This window comes from Pseudopipra pipra, chromosome 15 (genome assembly GCF_036250125.1).
Source record: "Pseudopipra pipra isolate bDixPip1 chromosome 15, bDixPip1.hap1, whole genome shotgun sequence".
NCBI lineage: Eukaryota > Metazoa > Chordata > Aves > Passeriformes > Pipridae > Pseudopipra > Pseudopipra pipra.
The window spans coordinates 5,583,338-5,606,703 of record NC_087563.1 but is presented as its reverse complement, the minus strand read 5'-3'; the positions used below and the strand labels follow the sequence as shown (position 1 = coordinate 5,606,703).

The 23,366-nt window shown below is 37.8% G+C and overlaps 1 protein-coding gene across 18 annotated transcripts in view; it reads left to right on the top strand.

Moving 5' to 3' along the window:
* The window catches only part of TENM2 (teneurin transmembrane protein 2), a 1,078,265-nt gene that overhangs the window by 573,201 nt on the left and 481,698 nt on the right, over positions 1–23,366 (top strand). For all 18 annotated transcript variants that reach the window (XM_064671589.1, XM_064671588.1, XM_064671590.1 and 15 more), the window contains one exon: positions 16,930–17,205. In XM_064671589.1, coding sequence (XP_064527659.1) covers positions 16,980–17,205 — 226 coding nt within the window. In that variant the 5' untranslated portion in view covers positions 16,930–16,979. The remainder of the gene's footprint in view (positions 1–16,929; positions 17,206–23,366) is intronic.

The following is a 23,366-nucleotide window of genomic DNA, read 5'->3' as shown; positions in this document are numbered from 1 at the left end:
GGCATGCAGCTTCGTGTTTTCACTGAAAAAGAGTTTTGAAAATGATGATGCTTGGGGCAGAAACTGGCAGAATTCTCAGCTGATGCAAATCAACATATCTCCATCAACTCGGTGGAGGTGATTTGTAGGAGCTGCAGAGCTGATAATCGTCATTATCTTTGTGTGAAGAAGATAAAACTGGTTCTGAAGATCTACACAGTAGATTATGACATTATTTGAAAAGTGTTTATTAACTGTTAAACAGAAAGTAGTTTCAGGTATCCGATATAAGAAAAGGTAAGATTTAAAGCACTCAAAAAGGAACCACTAATTTTTACCTCATTTTTAACGTTACCTAGAGTTTCAAACAGCTGTGCCCCTGCTGTTGTGACCTTTTAGGGGCATGCAATTGTGTCCATATTTGGATTCAAGCCTTCATGCTGCTGGCGTAAACTCACTGGTCAGGAATTCTTTGAGTTGCTTGGATGGTGAAACAGAATTTGTTGGAAGAAAGGATCTTCTACAGCATTAGTGTGTTATATTCCAAAATGTAGGTCTCATTAAATTCTTGCTAATATAAAACAAGGAACATTGTGAGTACAATAATTAGAATGACATTAACTAGCACAGGCTGCTTTTCTCTGTTGTAGTGTCAAATTCAATCCTCAGTGTGAAAACAGAGCAAAATATAATTTTAGTTAAATGTTTGTTGAATAAGAAAAGAAATATTTTCATTCGTAGGCTCCTTAGAAACAATTAAGCATTAGCTCTGTCAAATACTGAATTATAAGTGAATTCAGTTTAAATTATGTGAACTATACATTCTTTGAAATTTGCTTAAAAAGACTCATTATAAAACTAATACTGTGCAAAGGCACTTCCTTTCAACCTGGGTAAAGCACCTGAATACTTTCTGTAAGTGGCTGCACATGTTTTGAAAGCATCCTAGTAATGCCTAATACCTTCCAAAGTACCTTTCAACAGTGAATTTCATATTCAGCACATCTGTGTTCCTGCAAGACTTGCAGAAATAATCAGATTGTTTAACTATACTTTTTTTTTTTAAGGATTGATTTTAATGTTTTAATCAATTTGAGGCAGATAAACTCAATTGTGTGTGAAATCTTATTTATTTTGGGACAAAAGGGAATTGAGTCTTGGTAGAAAAGACTTGCCTTCCAGGGAAGAAAAGTCTTTAGACTTCACTTTTTTAAGGCATGTTCAGCATACTTAGAAATTCATAATTTTGGTCAGCATTACTTGTTGGACGTGGAATTTGCTTTATTATTGTATTTTGGATCCAGGGCTGCAGTTACAAGTGTTGTTGAATGGTACAGCAGGTATAGGGATAGTGTATTACTTATTTTCTTTTATCAACTCATTTCTTCAATTGGCTTTTCCTGGGTAGTAATGATTACTTCAAAGAGTTGCATATAAATTCACACAGTAGAAACTCATTAATTTTCAGTAATTTTGGAAATGCACATGAGGAATAGCCGAATTCTTCAAATCTCTGCTATTGCCCTGTGCTGGATTCATTTATAAAGAGAATTGTAGATTGTTTCAAATGCAACTCCACCTAGAATTTGTGAAACCAAGAGAAATAAGGAGCACAATTTCCAGAAATGCAGATGGGTTTGGGGAACAGTCAAAATTAAGAAGCTTATAAATGCTGAGATACAAAAGTGGGTCAAAATCAAGCAGCTGAAACCCAAAGAATGCTCATGAAGTTCTGATTACAAACAGAAAAAGGAAATCTTACAGTATTTACAGTACAATGCTGTGAAATGTGTGCACCATACTCTGGTTTATTTTTATTTATTTTATTTTTTTGAAAAATCTTTTAGTTTTACCTGCTACCCTACAAATTTAATACCTGGTTGTCCATTGCATCTGGTTTGGGCCCTTTCTGTGTTCCTTGTTTTGTTGCACACACTGATGTAGGGCACAGTTCTCTGCTCCCCCAAAAAACAGCTTTTCCATTGCTGTTACTTTGCCTGTTCTTACTGTACCAGGCTCTGTTGGAGTCTGAGAGGTTTGGTTTAACTGTGGAGCTTGAACAGAGCAATGGGAAACTAATATGTGTATGTTTTAGTACAAAATTCGGGTGTTTTTAATGATGTGACACCTTGCTTTTCCATAGTTAAGTTCTTAGAGGGAATGAACATGCTTTTGGCCCTTCTTATAAATGATATTATTTCACCAAGTGAGGATTAGCCTGGTTCTACATAGGTAAGCAGACTTAGACTTATCTGAGTTCTGGAATTCTCAGGAAGTATGGACAAGTCTCTGTATATAAAGAAATAACTTTTTAGAATTCTGATTCTTCAGTTAAAAAATCTAATTACTGACATGTCACAATTTCATGTCGAATCACAATTTTTAAGTCATGTATGTTCAAAGCCCTGATCTGCCCCATGTGCCTGATGAGGCACTTGCACTGTGTCAGAACTGACATCAGTGCAGCCTAAATGGAGGCAGGGCACTAGGGACCAGTTTGTATTTCCTTCTTATCACTCAAAACTCAATTTCTAAATGGGACATTTTCTAATTCTGTAGTCTTGATTATTGGAAAACATTCCAGCAGCCTCATGTAAGTTTTTTCTTATACTGAATATAAAAATATTTCAGATGGATGACTTTAAAAAAAAGTAAATATCTGTAATTTTTCACAAGTGCAAGACAGAGGAGAAACATTGCTTGTTCAGGCTAGAATATCTAAACTTTTAGAATTGATATTAGGTTTGAAAATTTAGGCCAATCCAACAGGAAAACTGAGGATTCCATCAAGATATTATGTGAGTATATAGATTCCCATGAAGATGTTTATAGGAAATAAGATAACTAGTTTATTTTACGCTTAAAAATCACTCTTTTCAGTTAGAGGTTATTCTACTTCCAGAATTCAGTTGCAATTTAGGTTACTACAGGTCTCTGTTTTGAGGAGTTGCCCAAGTCTTAGGCATTGAGATTGTGTTGTAGAATGTCTCCTCTGCAGATCTTGTAATATATAAATACAATCATCAATTCCAAATTGCAGAGATAAGCCCAATCTGAATGCTGTTCCTAAGGAATTGTATTTCTTTTCTCGGTGCCTTTTTTATTCTTTTTCCATTTTATTATTCTAGTTTGTGACCATGCTATCACACTACTTAAATACTAAAAAAATGGAGTTGAAAGTTGACCAGAAGTTCAAAAATAAGACTAAATCATTAAAAAAATGTATTAAACCAACAAGGATTCATGCAGTTTGTTCTTGCCAATATTTTTATGAGAATGAGAAAAGGGACTTATAGCCAGAATAAATAAATAGCATGTTTGTTTATTTAAAAGAATCCCCAGTGCAAAAATTCAAGCAAGGGAATCTGTAAGTTGTGTACATATATCAGATCTTGACTAAAACTTACCTTTCAATCAAAGTGTGAAGTTGGACAGTCTTGTTAAATTGCTGAAGCTTGACTCCTGTTGCTTCTGCTCTCAGTTGTTAATTCTTAGTGTGCTTGCTCAGTCTGGGGGTTGTCAAACTTTTAGCTTTGCTCAGGAAATGGGCATGAAATGGGACTGCTGAGTGGTGTGAATGGAAATCCTTTGCTCTTTTGGTAGCTGAAATAAAAAATAATGATCATGTATCTTTAATGGTGTTAGAATTGAAACCAGCCTAGTGTTTTACTCACAGACCCTGGTGTTTGTTGTTTTGTTTTGCTTTGGTTTTTTCCCAGTCTAATTGAACAAATACTTGTTTTCTGTTCCTGCTTTAAATTCTAGCTGTTTGTATAGGCACAGAGCTCCTGTCCATAGGAAGCTGGCTGTGTGGTGCAGGGAGCTGCTGCTGCTGGAGTGAAGCAGTTTGAATCACTAATACAGGAGGGATTCTTACTTGCTGCCTAATGCACTGAGTTCACATACAATCTTGTGTGTCTCCTGTTATTCTTTGTTATTAAAAAGGCAGAACTACTGTTGTTCAGAATCAATGATTTCTGTCCTCCATGAAACCTTCTGGCAGTGCCATGAGAGATGTCACTTTAAGTGGCTTTAGTTATGCCACTGACTAAATACTCAAATATACACTTTTAAATCCTGCTCTTTTTTGGATAGGAGGCTCTGTTTCTGGGAAGTATGAGAGGTCTAAGGGGTGTAAAAAGCTCTTTAATTCTGAGGTACCTGGAGTTCTCATGCCAGTACCCAAGGACCACCTTCCATGGCCACAGAGCTCACAGATCTGCCTCCTCTGGGAGCTCACAGTCACAGTTTCCACCACTGCTTGTGCAGAACCTGCTTTTGAAGAGCAACATGAGCATGTCACTGACAATGGCATCAAGAAAAAGATTTCTCTTCTCTCCTTTACTGTTTGCCTTTTTAATTTTAATAATTCATAAAAGTTTTCATGCAAGTTAGAATTTACTGAGGTAATTTGGACAACTGAGTAAATTGGTAATGGTATATGGATCATTTTACTTAGGTCATTGTGTGTCTTGATATTGACCTAAAATTACAATCTGATGGCTCTTAATGTATATGAAAAGCTTTGTCAGATATCTTTTCAGTTCTGTTTGCTAGTAAATTAGGTTACAACTGTTCATAGTTTATTGATTTCAGTTCAGGATAATAAACCATTTATAGTATTTGTTTCAGTTTCCTTCCTGCTCTAAGAGGTACAGAGATAGGAGACTCTTTTTTCCCACTGCCTGTAAGGCAGAATGACCTACTGCAGCCAAGGGAGGCTGTAAATAGCAGGGCTGCTCTGCACTTTGCTCTTCTCTGCCTCAGTAACTTCATTTATTAGAACAGGGGATTGCTGTGCTTTTCTTTGAGATGAGGAGAAACTCTTTAAAGGGTGGAGCATCAGTAAAATCAGTGGTGGAAGGGGCAGTAGGATGTTACTTAGAGCAGTCTTTGTCCAGGATGAGGTGCATCTAGAGCCACATGTGTGTGTCTGGGGGACAAGTTCATGAACATGAAAATTCTGGACCTGTCATCATGAACAGGAACTCATCTGAGACATAACTGCAGAAAAGAGAGGTTACAAAGGAGATGATTTATTAGGACACTTTACTGACTCTGCACATCTCAAGAACTACCAGCACTAGTTCATGTAATGAGTTTAAGTATTCCTTCCTTCACAGTTTCTGCTGGGCTACTGTTCTGTCTGTATACCCAGCCCTAGTAGCTTGTGTTCTAGCCAAGAACATTCAGAGAATGGCCCCTGCTTTGAATTAAATACAGCAGAAAGGAGACATTAACTGCCCCCTCCAGCCCAGTATATTGGCTAAAATCAACAAGCCTTTTGCAGTTTAGCAGATGGGATTGCACAGAAAGATAAACCACCACTGACTTCTGTGGGGTTGTGGGTTCATGTACCATATTTAGCAGTGGGAATAGAAATGGAAGGATTTGATTGGTAAATCACTGTAACAGCTTTAGCTATAATTTTTTTTTATTCTGTTTTACTAGTGTATAGTTTTTCAGACAGAATAATGTATCATATATCTGAGTATCACACGTGCAGAGCTCAAGTTGGTCACTGGCCACATCTCTCTAGGATAGGCCCAGGTTAATGCCATACTTGCTGGGCTGCCAAACAAGAGACAAAATCTTCAGTGGAAAAAGAATAGCTTTGTATTGATTTACAGGACATGGGAATGTGGCTCTGACTGGTGGAGAGGTGGGTGTTAGAGGTTACAGTTCCTTCTCATGTGTTGTTTTCTTTAGAGTTATGGTACTGTCATTATAACATATGGCAGAGTTGTTTTCTTTTGGCTTTGTTTTCACATTTTTAAGGGACTGTTTCAAAGTCAACACTGCCAAATGACATGTTTGGAAACTTGTGAGCTTGCAGTAGTGTCTTGGGAGTTGTGATAGAGCTTGTGCTTCTTACTTTTGTTAAATTGTGCTTTTTAGTTCCTGTAGAATTTCTTCACTCTAGAACTGTATTTCAGGCATTTGCTGTTCCCTCAATGGTCTGTACTGTGAAACTGAAGAAGCAACAAAGCCCATCCATTTTTCTCTGGCTTTCCATTTCTGTGTTGTCAGTGTGGCTGTAGCAGGGACCCCACAGCAGAGATGTTTGCTGGCCCTCTGCAGGCTGCACATGTCTGCAGGCAGAATGCAGCCTCTGCCTTATTGTGCCGTTCAAACTTTGAACTCAGCTTTAAACCTGCAAGCTTAGATGATTTTTTTATTTTATAAAGCTCTGGCTTTTTAAGCCTTTGTGCTCAGCTTACAGAACTTGCATCATGTGTTCACTTTACAGGCTTGTTTCTGAAATAAATAGTTGCGTTGGCTTCTTTTTTTTTTTTAAAACTTTTTTACTACTATGGAACTTTTCCTAAATTAAGACTATCATAGTCACAGGCCATTAATGCTGGAAAAGGCCTCTGGAGCTCACCTAATCCAAGCTTCAATGCTAAACTGAGACCAGGTTGCTAAGGGCTTTGTGTAGTTGAGTCTTGAATATGAGCAAAATCCCCCAGCCCCTGCAGCAACCTCTCCAGTGCCTATTTGTTCCCATAGTGGTTTTTACCCACTTGATTTCTGTTCAGAACTTCCAGTACTTCAGTTGGCACTGATTTCTCACTCCCCTTTGGTTCCCCTCAGTAAAGCCCCTGGGTCCTTCTTCACAGCCTCTTAGGAACAGCCAGGCCACTGCTGGCCATCCCTGCACAGGTGAAGCAAGCCCAGTTCCTTCAGCTTTCCCCATGGATCACATGCTCCAGTCCTCTGAGACACTGGCATCCTTCCCTGGACTTGCTCCAATTTGTGCACATCTTTCTTGTTTTGTGGGAGGAGAACTCAATGCAATATTGTTGCCATCTGTAAAGTTCTGCTAAAAATAATGATATTAAAAAATCGTTTACCCAGGTGGGTAATACAGCATTGGAACAAAGAGGGCACTTTAAGGCTTATGTTTAACTTTTAACAAGTTGGTTATAACTGCAGAGAATTCTAGTTTCAGAATGTAATTTTTGTTAAACTGAGTTATTAATTTTGTTTCTATACATAATGTCTAATCCTTAGAAAAAGAATCAACTAAGTTTTGGATCTCCAGTTAATTTTCTGTTTTGAAAAACAGAGCTATAAACTTTATCAATTCCAATACCTTTGGAGAATAAGCAATTTTAAAACACTATGCATTCCATATACTGTGAATGTAGATCAGGATGTCTGTATAGCTGTACAGATACAATAAATACTTAGTTCAAATCAAGTGTCTCCATTGAAGTGATAAATTTTATTTTGCAAGATTCAGCGATATAGCTAAATGTGGCAGGTGAAACAACATTTGGTTTAAATTTGTTTTAAATATTACTTGCCAGGTTCCCTTAGGTTTGATCTCTCTCCTTTTCACGGGGTGCTGATGCTTTTGCCTGGGAAGTTTGACCATGGCAGTTGAAGAATGTAGGGATCTCTGTGCTGGATGCACGGCAATCCAGGCACCAGATGGCAAAATTGTGGGGGCTGGCTTTAGTGCAGGGAGCTTAGTCTCGAGAAGAAATCAGACATTGCAGCTTGGTTATTGTTCAGTCTGTGAAAGGGCAATGGAAAGGAAGGACAAAACGGATTTTGTAAAGATTCCTTGAAGTTTTAAGAGCATTTTTTGACTTGTTACTTCCTTGTGACTCTTGCTTTGTGGAACTGCCACACAGTGGGTGGGAAATGGTTGCCTGCATTTCTCGTGCAGTAGCTCATCTGAGAGTATCCCCACTGAGCTCCCATGCTCTGTGCTGGTACAGCTTGAGCCCTTGCTGCCTCCAGGGACCTCCTGCTGGCTGTTGGATGAAGCTCCTGTACAGGGTTGGGAAGTGTGGCAGCTGAGGAGCCAGGATGGGCTTCTCCCTGACAGCTCAGCACGTGAGCAGTGACTGCTGACAGTGTGACACAGAAGAAAGCCCTTACCCACCAGCAAATGCCAGGCTTTCTTTGGAGACACAGCTAGAGGATAGTAAGCAAAATGATGGTCTTATCCAAGAATTCTGCAGAAGGAAGTTGCAGTGTGAGAGTAAACATTAGATGACATGTGCTGCCCTAAATGCTGAGGTAGGTAACATGTCTGCTGAAGCACGTGGCCTTCTCCTTCGTGATTTGGAGATGGAACAGAGGATGTGGTAATGTCTGCATAGTGGCTGTACAGTATTATGAGGTATTTGCTGCTTTTTGTGATCTTGGACAGGTTGATTTCCTAGAAGTTTATTTTTCTTAATTATTCAAAAGTTTACCTTTAATGAAGGGAACTCTCTCTGCCCTCTTCTGCTGTGATAACAGGCAAGCAAACCTTGCACTGCAGGTTTGGGTGGACCAGCTTTCAGGGTGACAGGACCTCAGTTCTGTCCCTGCCAACCCCTTACTGTGTGGACACTGTAAATTCACTTCAGAGATTTTGAGTTACAGTTGATCATTTTTTAAAAATAGTTGTATTCATTTTCTCCATCATTGCAAGCTTTAATTACTATCCATAAAGCACTTTGTTTTCCTTTATTGGAAGATGGAACAACACTTGTTAGTTGAGAAACTTACAGTGCATCCTTCTTACTTTATTATGCCAAGTTTCATTGCTGGCTGAGGCAATCTAGGATTTAAAATGCTTCAGAAAATACTTGTATGGAAGCTGTTGAGCTATAATGTCATCCATTTTGTGTGCCTTATCATGATGTTCCGTTGTCTTCCATTCCTATTTCTTTTTTCTTTTAACATTTTCTTAGCTTACCTTGAACCTTTAAAACAAAGAATCACTTCAGGAAGGTGTTATTTCTGATAAAATCTGTGTGTTTACAAAGGCAAAGAACTCCCAAAGAGTAAGGCTACCAGTTTACACAAACAAAAAGACTGTTTTCCTTTTTTCTTTTTTTTTTCCCTTTTTTTTCTTTAATATGGGAGGAGTATCAGGCCTCTAGCTGAGTGGATTATTTACTTGTGTAATTGGAAATAGCTTTATTGGCATTCTACTGTTAGGCATTTTAACATATTGTTGAATTTTATTATCCTAAGTTTATATAACCTTAAAAATAGTCTCTAGTAAAGCCTTCTTCAAAGGATATTTTCGTAGGTTGACACTGCTAGCAGGGAGAAAGCATATTAAAGTATCTTGCTAATGAGCATATGAAAATTGTTAGTATCAGATTGAAGTAGGAGAGATTCCATGGAGGCTTTAAAGAAAGAAAGGGAGCGTTTCTTGGACAGAATGAGAGAGAATGATGTAAGTGTAGAGTCAAAAGCAGGTGGTGTTCTCAACTGAAGTGATAAGTAAAGTACCTAAACTCATAACTGCTTGCATGATTACTACATTTGATGAGTTCTGAGAATAGTCTTGGAGAGGTTTGGAAATAGCTAAGAAACTTCTTCAGCAGTGTGATCATCTTGTAGTAGCATCCTCTGAGGAGATGGGCACGGGAGCTTTGCTGGATCTCAGATTCTGGAAAAGTTCCCCCTTAACCGTCTGTTCATCTGTTAAGAGTAAACAAGAAATGAAAGGTGCATTCCAAAGGGGTTTCTTTTGGCTGATCTTTTTCCCAGTGGTGCAGCTTTTGCTGTTGCCAGCAGGAACAAAGGTGCCCAACGGGTGTAGAATTACAGAATGTTTTAACACAAGGAAGTGGAAAAGAATCAGGAAGGAACTGTCTTCAAATTCTTGACACTGAACCTGTTTGGGTGCAAAGAGAAGTACAGTTACATTTCTCTGACTTGATAGCACAGTCCTCCATCAACCCCCTGGAGTCTGACGTGGAAGCACCATGCCCAGGAGCTCCCAGGGACAGCTGATGGATTAGCCTGGGTCTAGAAAAAGGCTTGTGGAAATGAGCAGCATTCAAATCCATAACTGAAACTGTGGGCATAAATAAGGTTTTTAAGAAAATGGAAAGACAAAGCAGCCTGACAAGAGGACAGAACACTGGAAAATTCTGGCAAATAATTAAATGAACCAAGTGTTGGTGAAAGCAAAAGAGGGGGAATGGCTGGAGCACAATTTGTGCTCCAACCAGCTTGATGTCTTGGCTCCATTGCTAGTAAGGTTAAAAATCCCATTAGCCTAATTAAAGACAGCATTCTACCCCAGGATTAGAATCAAAAAAGTGCATCACCAATGGACAATTAAATAAAGCAAGTTGTCACTCCTTGTACGGGCATTTAGATCTATCTCATTTCCCTAAATGTTGATCAGTTTGATCAAGGACTTAATCAAAAATTATTTAGACGATTATTCCCTGTTTCAAAAGTATTCTCCAGTGATAGGAAACTATAATACAGAATCGTTAAAGCATTCTTAACTGCATTGTCTTAATTATACAGTGATAAATTATTCTACCTTTCTTCATTAACAACATTTTAGCAGTAGATAATATTATTGTTTATTCCTTCTAGGCAGTAGAAGACTAATAGTGTTCTCTAGGCAATTACTTCTAGCAAACTTAGTCTTTTGAAGTGACTGGTTCATATTTGATCTTTAAATCCATTTTGTGAACTTGTTCAGCTATACTGATTTTAAGTATTTATATTAATAGAGACCTTGGCTTGTATTGTTCTGTGGTGACTTTTTGTTTTGGTTTTTTTATTTGCTTTTTTTTGTTTTCATCTGACTGCATAGAATGATAGGAGTATGCAGATAACAATTCTTCTGAGAGCAGGAAACTGAGAACTGGAACCTGAGGTTTCCAGTGTGCAGCAGACTTACTGTGTGACCTCAGGTGAGACTCTTACCCTTGTGGTGTTTGACCTTTTGGGTAGAATAAGGATAGTACAGATTTAGCTCTCATTGCTCATTAGGAGTGGAAATATGTTATCCCTGGGTAAAAGTGTTTGTTTGTATTTTGTTTTGTTTTGGATGTTTTGTTTGGGTTTGTTTGTTTTTTTGGTTTTTTTTGTTTGTTTGTGGGGATTTTCTTTTTTTTTGAGATTTTTTGGTGTGAGGGAATGTTTTTTGAATGGTGGGAATCTCAGTGCCTCATTCCAAAAAGAAGGAAGAACACTCTCCAGCAGGAAAAACTGGAAAACTTCACATGCTTGAAAACCAGCAGAATACACGAAGATTCTTTTCTTTACTTGGCCTTCAAATTCTTTTACTGTTTTGCCTCTGTGTATCTAGGTAGAAAAAATGTCATTTCAGCATCATTTGCATAACTAGTAACGTTCTGCTTAGTGCTGCTTTACAGGGTTTTTAAGCCCGTCTCTGAAAAAGGAGCTTTTCCAAAGCATGGCCACCTTTCTGAGTCACTGGGACACAATCTGCTGGTGTAGCCTCTGGGATGGGAATCAGCATGATAGTTGATGCTCTCTTTTGGTGATCAGCTACTGATTTGTGGATGATCCAAATAATATTTCAGTGAATTTAACATAACTTTTCAAGAAAAATCAAGTAAATTTACGATGTGGGCTGTCAAAGCACTACATTGGTTTTGCATAATGGAGGCTTAAATGCCAGTAATTTTTTTCCTGCTCTGGAACCTTTCCCATGTGTTTGTGAAGTTTGCTGTTTCTCATGCTCTCAGAGGGGGGAGAACCACTCAGTTTGTAGCAGATGAACATGAAGACTTGGTTGGTTCATGGCCCAGCACACAGGGAAAAATAAGGGGTTAATCCTTAGCAGCCAGTGAATGATGTGAGACTGACTCTTAGAAAACTGTCTTGTAGCTCCTGGGCTTTTCATCTGTTCTTGATGGCATGTTATTTTCTTAATGGGATGTTATTTTCATAATAGATTTAAACAGCTGTGGGATTTGTAAGTTCCTGGAGTACAGAAATCTCAGAAGATAGTCCAGAAATAAAAATATGTATGTTTAAATAGATAAAAATACATCTATGAGAAAAAGATTTGGCACAGTGCTTGATTTTATTGTTGTGTGTACCATTTTGATTGTCCTTAGTCTGCTAATACTTCTTATAGCTTTTATTTATTAAAAGGAAAAAATATTTAAAAAGCAGGGGTTCTCTGAAGTAAAGCCCAACACAGAATGCCTATAAGCACTGTATGTCTTCTGTTACTTAACTTGAATCATTTATCACAACTGTTCTGAAATAGCTATTTCCCGTGTCATGATTAACACATCTAATTTTTAACACATATGTAGAGTGGCACTCTAAATGGAAAATTCAGTATTTGGAGAGGAAAAAAAATAAGAATACGAAAAATCAGACTAACAATTTATCAGTGAAAAATGAGGTAGCATTATTACACCCAACAGACTGTCTAAATATACTTTGACTTTTGGTGCAAATCAAAACTAGTGTATTTGTCATCAACATTATTTCATCTAACAAAGTGTACATACTATAGTAGTATTTGTTTTTAAAATTGCATTTTATTTATTGCCTTTTTTAAAAAAAAGGCAGAGGGGATGCGGAAATAGAGACGTACTTTTTCACTAATATTAAAATCATCAAAACCCACAGCATTTAAATAACTGTTTTAATTTTTACCTGAAAATTTGTACTGCACCAAAGCTGAATGAATGCATTTTCTCAGTTCAGAAACAGCCTTTGCATAAAATAATCAACAGCGTTTGAATCTCTGAATCACAAGCTTTTTTCAATTGCTGCTTCTGAAAAGGAGTACAGGCTTTTAAGAGACCTTTTTTTTTAATGAACAGGTTGGTACATGATGTACTACTTGTTTTAAATAAAAAAAACTAAAAAGGAGGGAAAAAAGGCTGTTTCCAATACCCTGTGCACTACAGTAATGTTTGGATCTAGCTGTGCCAGGTGATTTTGGGGCACAGCAAAGGGCTTTGTTTTCCCTTGAACTTCCAAGTGATTCCTGCCCTCTGCCTGCTGTGAGTGGCAGTTCTAATGGCCATGTGCACTGTAATCGAGTGAGGATCACTAGAAAATGCAGGAAACAAGCACATGACTTAAGTTAGATAAGTGTACGAACCAACTTTAAATTTGAAGAGAGTTTTGGCATAAGCTTTGCCAAGCCATTAAAATTCATTTTGGGCCCTCCCTCCCTCCTTGCCTCCTGTTGATTTGACTGTGCTAACAGAAGATGTGATCAAGATTTTAAAACCACTAAAGAAAAAAAACAGGTTTTCACTTCTCAGCTCCTCTCTCTTTTCCTCCCCCCACCCCTCTTCTCCCCGTAGGTCATAGTGTTTTCATGCCCTTGGACTACCCCTCTTATGCTGCCATTACCACTGCTGTAGTTGTGTCCAGGGAAATGGTCTTCATATAAGCACAATAAATGTAATATTGGGTGAATACTGAGTTGGAAGTGTATTAGACTCGTGTAGTAGCAGCACACAGGATCTCAGCACGTCAGCAGCAAATACAGCACGTGCCATTTATTGCTGTAGGTTGACTGTTAGTGGAAGGCCCAGATCAGCTGAGATTACACTCCTGTGAAGCTTGACCAACTCTCTAGCAGGCCATTATAAATCAGCAATAAGTATCTTCTGAGTAAATACCTCACTCACAGGTGGAGCTCTGAGTGCTTCTGAGATAATGAAACCAAAGATAGATGAGAAAAACAGTTGAAGTCAGTTCTTAGTGGTTGTACTGCTCTGTGGTGTAAGTGGGTCAGAATGAGAAGTATTAAATCCTTTGAAACAAAAGAAATTATTAAACCAGTTCCTATTTAGGTCAATTACTCAAAATAAACCGTTCATAGAGAGCCCCTGAGACAAGCAACTCCAAGAGTATCAGGAGTTCTGAACTCCAATTGAATCTCACTGTTATTCTCTCTTAACCAAAGCTATCACACCTTACCTTTCCAGGAAAACATCACGTAAAGATTTCACTGTCTAACAGGGAAGGGCTTTAGAATTGAGTTGAATCAGTATTTCATCTGTAAAAGATAAGTATGAAAAAAAAGTGAAACAGATTTTCTAGGAGTGTGTTACAACTTCACTTCATCGTATTTTAAGCACTGTATGGTGATATTGTTGTCTGAATTTTCAGAATGGTTATTGGATGATGCTGTGGGAACTGCTTTTTGCCTGACTGCTTTGAGTTCATAGAAATCCCCAAAGCCCAGGTGAAGAGGAGAGAAGAATGAGAATATTTTGTTGCATTTAGTCTCAGATGCTTGGGAGTTGTCCTGAAGTAATAAAAAATTCAGAAAAAAATGTGCTGTAATAAATATGAATACGTAATTGAATAAAAATATATTTTTTTTAAATTTATTTACAGTGTTTTTAAGCATCCCCTAAAATTTAGTAAAGTTCAAGAAATTTTTAATGGTCTGGCATTATAAAAATCAAATTATTCATCAAATTATTATGAGGCCTGCTTCTTGTAACAAGATTTTCCCTAAGAAAAGTCAAAGTAAACCTCTTGGGACATATTTATCATATTTTTACATTTATTTTCTTGTGTTAACCTGTTAGACTTGGTATGGTAGAAACAGTGCAGACATTGCATCTCACGTTCTGCACATGTGGGGGACTGAGGAATATTTCCTGGCATGATCAGCAGTAGAGCATTGTCTTACCATTTCTGTTTATTTTGGTATTTGGAGAGTAATTGCAAAAAACCTCTACAAAAGAATATTTATTGAGGGAACAGTTTCAAAAACTCTTGTCCACCTGAGAAGATGCCTTAATGAGCTCATATCCTGGAAATACTCAGAAGTTTTATCTTGGTCATAGTAAGTCCTTCTTTTAACTCTAGTAACGAGGAATTAAATGTTCTTTCAGAGACAATAGAAATTAGGCCAGAAGGCCTGAAGTTTAGCAGCCACAAAACCAAAAAGCTGTTTGTTTGCTGAACTCACAGACAGTATGGAATTGGTATGGAATAACAGGCTTTTGTATTCAATAATAGCATGAAGACATCCAGAGAGTCATTGGCAGTTTTTGCTCAGTGCTGTAATATATTTATTTGTTTCTGCGTTCATAATTGTAATAAATTGATATCTGAATTTGATGAGGGACTATTGAACTGGGATCAAAGAGCCAGGCATTGTTAATCTAAATGAAAGCAAGTGTTTGTGCCACCAGTGTTAATGTGCTTTACAGTTAATGTGCTTTACAGTTTAATAAATATTACAGGACCAAATTACAGCTTAATAAATATTACAGAACAATCCAGATATAGAGTAGTCAGTTTAGCCATTAGATGTTCAGAGAGGTGAGCAACAGGAATGTGTATTGACTCTTCCCTTCTCTTTAATCTGAAATTACAAAACTAACCCTGTCAGTTTTAAGTGCTGAATGTCTCTGATTTTGTTTTGGCTTTTCTGTGTGTTGTGACTTTTTTTCCCCTCTGAAACGGTAAAAATAAGTGAAAAAGGAGAAAAAAAGTAAGCATGTTTACACTTCTTATCGCTCCCAGATTGCAGAGTACCTGTGGGTGGCTTAAAGCAGCTGTTTCTCGTGGGTACTTAACTTTCTTCTTTAAAATAGAGAAAGAAAGAAAAAAAAAACCCAACCCAAAAACCACAAGAAGTCTAAATGTCAGAATCTAAAGGAAACCAAGAAGCCTTTTCTCTAGGTCACCAGCTCCTCTGGCCAAGCACATTTATTCTTTCTGAGGGCCCTAATGTGTTCCAGCCAACAAGCAGTGATTTAGCCAATACTTATGCCCGTGTTCTGACCTCTTCTGCTGCAGGTGCAAACAACTACCACAATGAAAGACATGGCTGCCTCCCACAATTCTATCCCTTTTGGCTGGTGTTTGCTCCTTTAGTGGCAGAGGTGGCAGAAGGAGATGCTGAAGAGCATTGAGGGTTTAAGTAAAGCTTCTGTCCTGGGTGGAGCTGATGGGCAGGACCTGGCCCTGTTCTACTGGGTGGGCTTGTGAGTGGCAACCTGGCCTGGGAGGGGACAGGGACAAGGTGAAGGTCTTCAACTATCCCAGCTAAATTTGCCAAAACCATTTCTTCACCTCCTCAGCCACATGTGGAAAAGCAAGAGGTTGTGTTCCAGTTGTTACTTGTTAGCAGATCTGAGTATTTTTTACGTGGGAAGATTTCATTTCCAGCAAAAAGTTTTGTCATGAGGATTTCTCAGGACTTGCACAGACCTGGGCATAGTATGCCATGAGAGAAAGACATACATACTAATACCAACTCAAAATAATTAGTACCCCAGTGGTTAGGGTGCTTGTGCTTACTGTATTTCTTGCTTTCTACAGTATCTTTCATTTTGAAGTTTATGCATGCTAACTATGAATATATTAAAGTCTATATCGACAGTAAGGGTGTCCTAATTAAGTAGAGTGTAAGAAGACTGTAAGAAACTATCTCTCTTTCTGGTCCAGTGAGCAGGAAGAGATTTAGACAATTTTCAAGAGCTCCAACTGCTGAAATGCATAAACTGGTCATCTTGAGGGGTTGTGAAGAGGCACATCCAGTCATGTTCTGTGGTGCACAAGAGCAGCCAATTCCCAAAGTGTGCTCAGAGAATCATAACTATGCAGAAATGTCAAGGCTGGAAAGGACCTCTGGAGATACCCAGCCCAACCTTTTGTTGAGAGCAGGGCCTTGAATTATGTTAACCAGGAGCAATAAAATTAGTTGCTGCTGCTTGTGAACACGTTAAGGGATAACGTACAGCTTTGTAATGCATTAAGGATGAATAGGAATAATCTCCTCTATGCAACTCTCCAGCATGCTTCAGTCTTAATTGCAAGCCCTCCTGCAGGAAGAAGAGAAATAATTAAGGCTGGTTTGAGTCTGCTTTTCTTTGTACTGTTGCATAACAGGAACAAATATAATTCTGTCAGTTGTTTTGTTACCAGGGCTCATTCAAAAATCAAAAGATGACAGTGGTTTTGTTTTATCGTTATTTTTTAAACTCTTCAATGGGATGATAATTTAGATAGAATGCAATTCTCTTAAAGCATTTCGTTTTTTTTCTCCCCACCCATTCAGGTCAATTATTTCAATTTCTAAGGATGTATCATGTGGATCTTCCCTTTCTTCTCCGTCTGTGCTGCGTTGTCCTTCAAGGACAAGTCAGGGAGAGTAGAATGAACCAAAATGTGGCAGCAGCATTGCTCACTTTTGTTATCCTTTCATGCTTTTAGGTGACAGTGACTGACCCCAGATAAAAGAGTGGCTTTCCTGACTGAGAATAATGGATATAAAAGACAGAAGACACCGTTCCCTGACGCGGGGCCGGTGTGGGAAGGAGTGTCGCTACACGAGCTCTTCCCTGGACAGTGAGGACTGCAGAGTCCCAACCCAGAAGTCCTACAGCTCCAGCGAGACACTGAAGGCCTATGATCATGACACCAGGATGCACTATGGCAATCGAGTCTCTGACCTGGTTCACAGAGAGTCGGATGAGTTTCCAAGGCAAGGTATGTTTAAAGGCAGAGCTGGTTTCTCTGGGTAAAGAGTCTCTCTTCCTTGTGAAAATATACCAGTGTTACAAGGAGTTGGAGTGAAAGAACTGTAGGAGAATGGATACTATTTTACCATTATTTCAAGTGTTTTGTGTTAAATTAAAAAGTTCTTTCTTTTCTCAGCTTTTCTGGTACTTTTGGAATTTCACTTTCTGGGACTTTTGGAATTTGTAAATTAGGCAAACCAAGATTTGCTGGTCTAAACAGCTGACAGACACAAGTGCTAGTGACCCTTAACCAGATGGTGTCTTTGGCATGGATCTTGGGGGCAGCCAATATGCTAACTTTCTATTCTGTTTCCTAGGTTAATTTTGGGATACTAGTGGCATTTTCACCTAAATTTGTCTGTTTTTAACACTTTACCTGTACTGAAAAGATTAATAAAACCCTGTTATGGTAAAAACCCATAGGACCAACATGCATTCATTATTAGCCAGCTGCCTTGGAATTCCATTCCTGTGCCTAACTGCTGTGGGAATGGGAATGCTGGTTCCTCTGACTTCATTTTGTCACTGCTTACCATCCACCTCATAAAAACTGAAAGGAGGAAACCCATCTAATTACTTCTGGAATTGGCTGCAATATGTTATTGCAGCATCGAGTCCCTAGAACTAATATTTGAAATTACCTGCCTGTGTGAACTTGTAAGCAAGGGGAAATAATCTCTTCTTTTATAAAATGGTCCTTGCTTTAAACACCTGTTATGTCAATAGATTAATGAATAAGACATTTAAATGTTTTTTAGTTGAAAAGCCTGTGAATGTGCCTTTGCACTGTACATGCACATAGTTTTACTCTCAGGTATTTGCTTCTCTCAGTAAATTGTAAATCTCTGTGTTGAAACTATTAGTGAACATGGCTTCATAGGAATGGTGTTTAACCATCTGGTTAACTCAACCAAATGGCTTGATTAAATTGGTACTCAGTCAACAATTAGTAATGGCTTTTAAATTTAGAGGACTTGGTTTACTTTCAGTTGAAGAATCAGATATGGTTTGTATCAGGTAAGGTGTAGGCAAATTTGAGGCATGAAGGTAAAGTATCTAGTACATATTTAATTGCAGAAACTCTACTGATTTATACATGTACCTGTTAATGGTGTGTGATAGTTCTCTGCTACACATTTCTAATGTTGTGACCCAGGGAACTTTAGGTTATCACACTTGTTGGTAGAAATCTTTCAATGAAAGGTCATTTCTTGTACTTGATATCATGTTGTTGAAAGCATTCTGCCAGCAGTCAGTGTCTGTCCTCACCTTTAGATGAAACTATCTAATAATTAGTATTGATAATTAAACCCTCGACTAATCCCTTGTTTCTCTCACATTTGTGTACAGGCATTTGGGAGTGTTTGCACTGTGCTTGCTCTGTCAAACACCCAGTTCTGTTTTCAGAGGTAATCTCTGTTCCTGTAGGGTCTTTCTTTGCTCATAGGTGTTTACCTAAGATAACACATCAAACTGCAGCTGGAACGTTTGAGCCACTGGAGCCACTTTCCAAGTGGTTTGTTCTGCCTTAGAGTACAGGAGTCATCTAAATATTACCTTTCCCTATCTGGGTGATTGATGCTTCAGCTCAAGTGCCTCATTTTAGTTTCCAGGTCATTATTCAGCATTTCATGCTGGCCTTTTTCTCTTGATTATTGATTTGACAACTGTTCATCCTCCTCCTGCTCTTAATGTGTTCTTATCTGCCCTATTTATGAAGGGGAGTGCAAATTGTTGGTAACTGAATTGAAAGACTCAGGTTTGTTTTTTTTTTCATTACTATTTTTCCCCTGCTAGTCTGTGTTGTTGTGTCTAAATGAATAATCTTAGAGAGCCAAAGTAAGGTTTTTGGTTAGATAATAAGAGCAGTAAGTCCTTATTTTCCTGCTTTTGTTGAGTTTGAAAAGCAAATTTCTTTAGAGAGTAGGTCAGTATGATGATTCTTTCTGATTGAACAGTTCTTCTATTGAGATGAAATTTGAGATAATGTGGCAAGTAGATCCAGATTAAGACTTGGTAGATGTTCTCACTTTCCACATTAACATTATATGGATAAAAATGTGGTTCATATACTAGGAAATACTGTTCATTGCATCTTATGCTTGCAGTTTCCAGCTGCAGACATCTAGGAATTTATACATGTAAATTTATTCTAAATTGAGTAGGTGTTTTGATGGGATTAAATTCTGTAGGAAATAAACATGCTTAAAACAAATAGTCTTTAGAGATTTTTTTGTTGTTGTTGTTTTTCTATTATAAAAAAGCTTGACGTATATATTTTTTTAAGCAATCGCAGATACATTCCTCAATATTTTGTCTCTTCTTTTAGTAAAGCTAAATGTGTTTGACTTGTTGCAGAGTGTTTGGTTTCACCATGGCACTGGAACTGCTCACAGCAGCTGTTTTTAGCAGCTGCCTCGTCGTACATTACTGGGTTTTGAAAATCTGTGTAAGTGTAAGGCCAAGTTGCACTGCTACCATCTTTGATTGTGATGGTTCCTCAGGGAGAGGCTAATAACAAAAACCATGTTCAGAGCTCAGAGGTCTGAAACAGTTCTTGGGGTTGCTGCACTATTTTATTGTCTTTCTGTTCTGACTTGTTTTTCTCATGCTTCATGAAGAAGCTGATGGCTGAAGTATCAATACCTGCCTAAGCTGGTGTGAATAAGGCATTTAATAGGCAAACTATTAAATAGGAATGTTGGTGGAAGTTTAGCTCTGAGAATAAAAACTTTGTCATTGTTTGCATGTTTTGAAATAAGCTTTCTGGGCTAATTTTTGACAAATATACCAAAACCAACCGAAATTTCTCTTTGCTGTGGGTGCTACTTTGGTGCAGTATTTGGAAGTTTTGGCATAAAGTCATGAAGGATGACATGACTGATATTACCTGAAACATCTTAGTCTGGCATTACTTCTGGTGTGCTTTTCCTAAGGTGTTTACATGTAACCTAAGGAATAAAATTCCCCTTTTACACTCTGTTTTTTAACATCTCAGTAATAATATTTGTACAAAGTAATTCAGAATAGGTTTAGTATTTTTGTGCCAGCTTATTCTCTGAAGATCTTCAAAACAGATGTTCAGTGTCTTGGCTAAAATGACAGGTCCAATGCATGTTTGAGCTACTCATTTGTCTTGGATTTTCCCTAGTTGAGATAGAAATGTGTTATAACTCAGTCCTTGCCCTGGATATTCATTAGTCAATCGATCTGTAAAGTCCTTCAGTGGATCTGAGAGAGCATTCAAACATTACAGGATTTATTTAAAGCCGAGGAGTCCTTTTTGAATGCTGTATTTTAAGATGAATAGAAACTTCTATACTTCCTGCTAGGGTATGTCAAAAGCTTAAGAATAGTTCTGACATCTCTGAATATCTGGAATATTTTGCAATCTCCTGGTAATACATGAATTTCTCTGTATGCCGCGTATTTTTCCACCAAAGTGAACCAATTATCAAACTTCTTTTTTTTCTTTTTAAAGAAAATACTTACTTTGACTTCATTTGCTGACCCAGCACGGGGAAGGTACATGTTCTTTAAGGCAAAAAAAATGAAGATTTTGAAAAACCTTTCTTTAAAGAGGTTTCTTTGAAAGGCAGCTTTTCTCAGAGTATATTCTATAAGTGATTTGTGCTTAAAAGACTGAGTTGTTAAGAGTTTTAAACTGAATTTCAAAGGGGTGATTGCAAACCTTACTATTCCAGAGTTCCTCACTTGACATTTGTAGCTCATGGATTTTGTGTTCCTGCCTGAGCCAAACTCTGAGCTTCAGCTGATGCAAAATTTATTAGCCAGTTGTTATACAGAATCCAGTGCTTTCTCCTTCTCAAGTCAGATCTAGTTTAGCAATAAATCTCTGCTGTGAAATGTTAGAGCAACCAGTGTATATGATTGAAGTTACTGAAATTAGGGCTAAAACCCACAAATCAGATTAAACAGGACCCAACAGTCTTCTGAAATATTTAGAATTTTTTTTTTACCAGTGTTGAAGTGCTTTGTGTATGTCACAGCACCTCTCTGTATGGTGAGATCATTTCAGTAAAGAACAGCTGCTGATACCTTCCTGGATATCAACTCAAATTCTACTTTTTGTTCTTTTATACTTAAAAATTATGTACTTTTTGTATCCTGTTTAATACTATAGCTATGTTAACAGGAGTTAAAAAAATATAGTGACAATGCTTATAATAAATCCCTTATAATACCCCTTAAGATTGTCTGGAATATCAAGTAGAAAATGAAGTTATCACAGTAGAATTTTCAGAGAGGGGCACTTGGGAAGTGTAATATACTCAATTTCTTTCCCATGAAGCTGTGTTACCATGACATACTAATCACCTCTTGGCTGTTTCATGCTGCATATTTTCTCCTTATATGTTGAATAGGTTTCTTAGAAAAACAAATAAAATCAATTAATACAAAAAACCAAACCAAAGCAACCCAGCCCACCTTGATGAATCTAAATTTCATTTGTTACAACCTACTCCGGGGCAGCTCTGATTGCTGAGAAGAATGAATGTTGTTTTCTCATCTGATTGTTCTTCACATCACAAATCTGTCACTGAAGAACCACAGTGCAGAAGGACCATTTCAGGAGGGTGATTAAACCTGTTCAGTTGCTGTGGGCAGATACTGGGTGTCAGCAGTGACTCATGTGCTGCTGGAGAGGGGACAGTCACTGTTACAGGTTCTTGTCCTGACTAGACTTTCCCTCACTCCTCATATTCCCAGTAACACCAAGATGAGCTTTTGATCATCTTGTCATCAAACACAAGTTGTACTCAACTCTTCGACTCAAATTAATATATCCCTTCCAAATCCAAGTTTTGGCAATTTTAGTTTTAGTACTTCTTTCCAGAACCTGTGGCCTTTTGAAAATTAAATGTTTGATACATAGATTTGGATTAAGGACATTAAATAACACTTTTTCTTGTATTCTGGTTTCCTTTGTCATGTAAGGTTTTTTCAGTGGCATTCTGCAATCTGTTGCTTTTTGTTACATCTGTACAGTTACATAATCCAACAAAATTTGAGGTAGAGGCAGGTGGCAGAAGCTCAAGGAGGAAGCCCTTAACATGGAATTCAGATGTAGGGGAGCTTGTGTGGGAAAAAGGCCTTAGGGCAACTTTCCTGTTAGAGCCAGTGCACATATGTAACTTGCACTTCTCTTGAATCAAGACTGAAATTTGGTTTTAATGGTTCCCTAAGAGATGTGTGATCCCAGTGTAAAATATTTATTAGGATGAGACAACTGCCTTCAATATCTCTTGTCTAGAAAGCTCAGCCTTAATGAGAAATAAAAAAAAAAAATTATAATTTGTGATCCTTATTTAATAAGGGAAAGATGCTGAATGAAAACTCCCTTCCCTACCTTCTCCCTCCCCAAGTCATAAAAGATGATTATGGTTATTATTGTTAAGTGATTTAAAAACATGAAAGCACTTTTCATCTGTGCTTTCATCTGTGTTGAAGTTGTTAATAATGGAGGTGTGTGGCAGCATTACTAGACTAACAAATAAATAAAGGTACTAACCCTTATAGCAGCCTTTCTCAAATATGCTTTTAGGAAAAGAAAAGATAAGAAAGTCTAATGCAAACCTAACATGCCTTCTCCATTTAAACTCTGGCATCAAAGTGGTCTTCAGAGCCGTAATACTAAGATGATCTGATAAATAGTATATTTATGATAAATGTATATTAGATCTGAGTCCCAATAAAAACCAGAAGGAAATCTCTTCAGAAGTGGCTTTTCAGTGGAACAACATGGGATTGACTTTGAGTCCTTGGGGTACTTCCATCTAAATCTGCATACGTTGTTTTCTCTTGGCATTTTGTGGATTTTGTGTTTTGGTTTGTAATGATTTGTTTGGGGTTTTTTTTTAAACTTTTGAGCAGCAAGCTCCCTCGTTTGCAAATGGTAGTTTAAATCAGTGGTGGTCATCTCTTACATTCCCTTTCCCTTTTGCTCCCCTTCCATCCTCTTTCCTTGCAGTTTCCCCATTTTCCATCTTCATACATTGTGCCTTAATTTGCTGGGAGTGGTTGGTTGCTCAGACCTGCTGGGACTGACCATGGACAAGTCAGACTGACATGGACTTGTTGAATGAAGGTTGTAGCTCTCATCTCTTA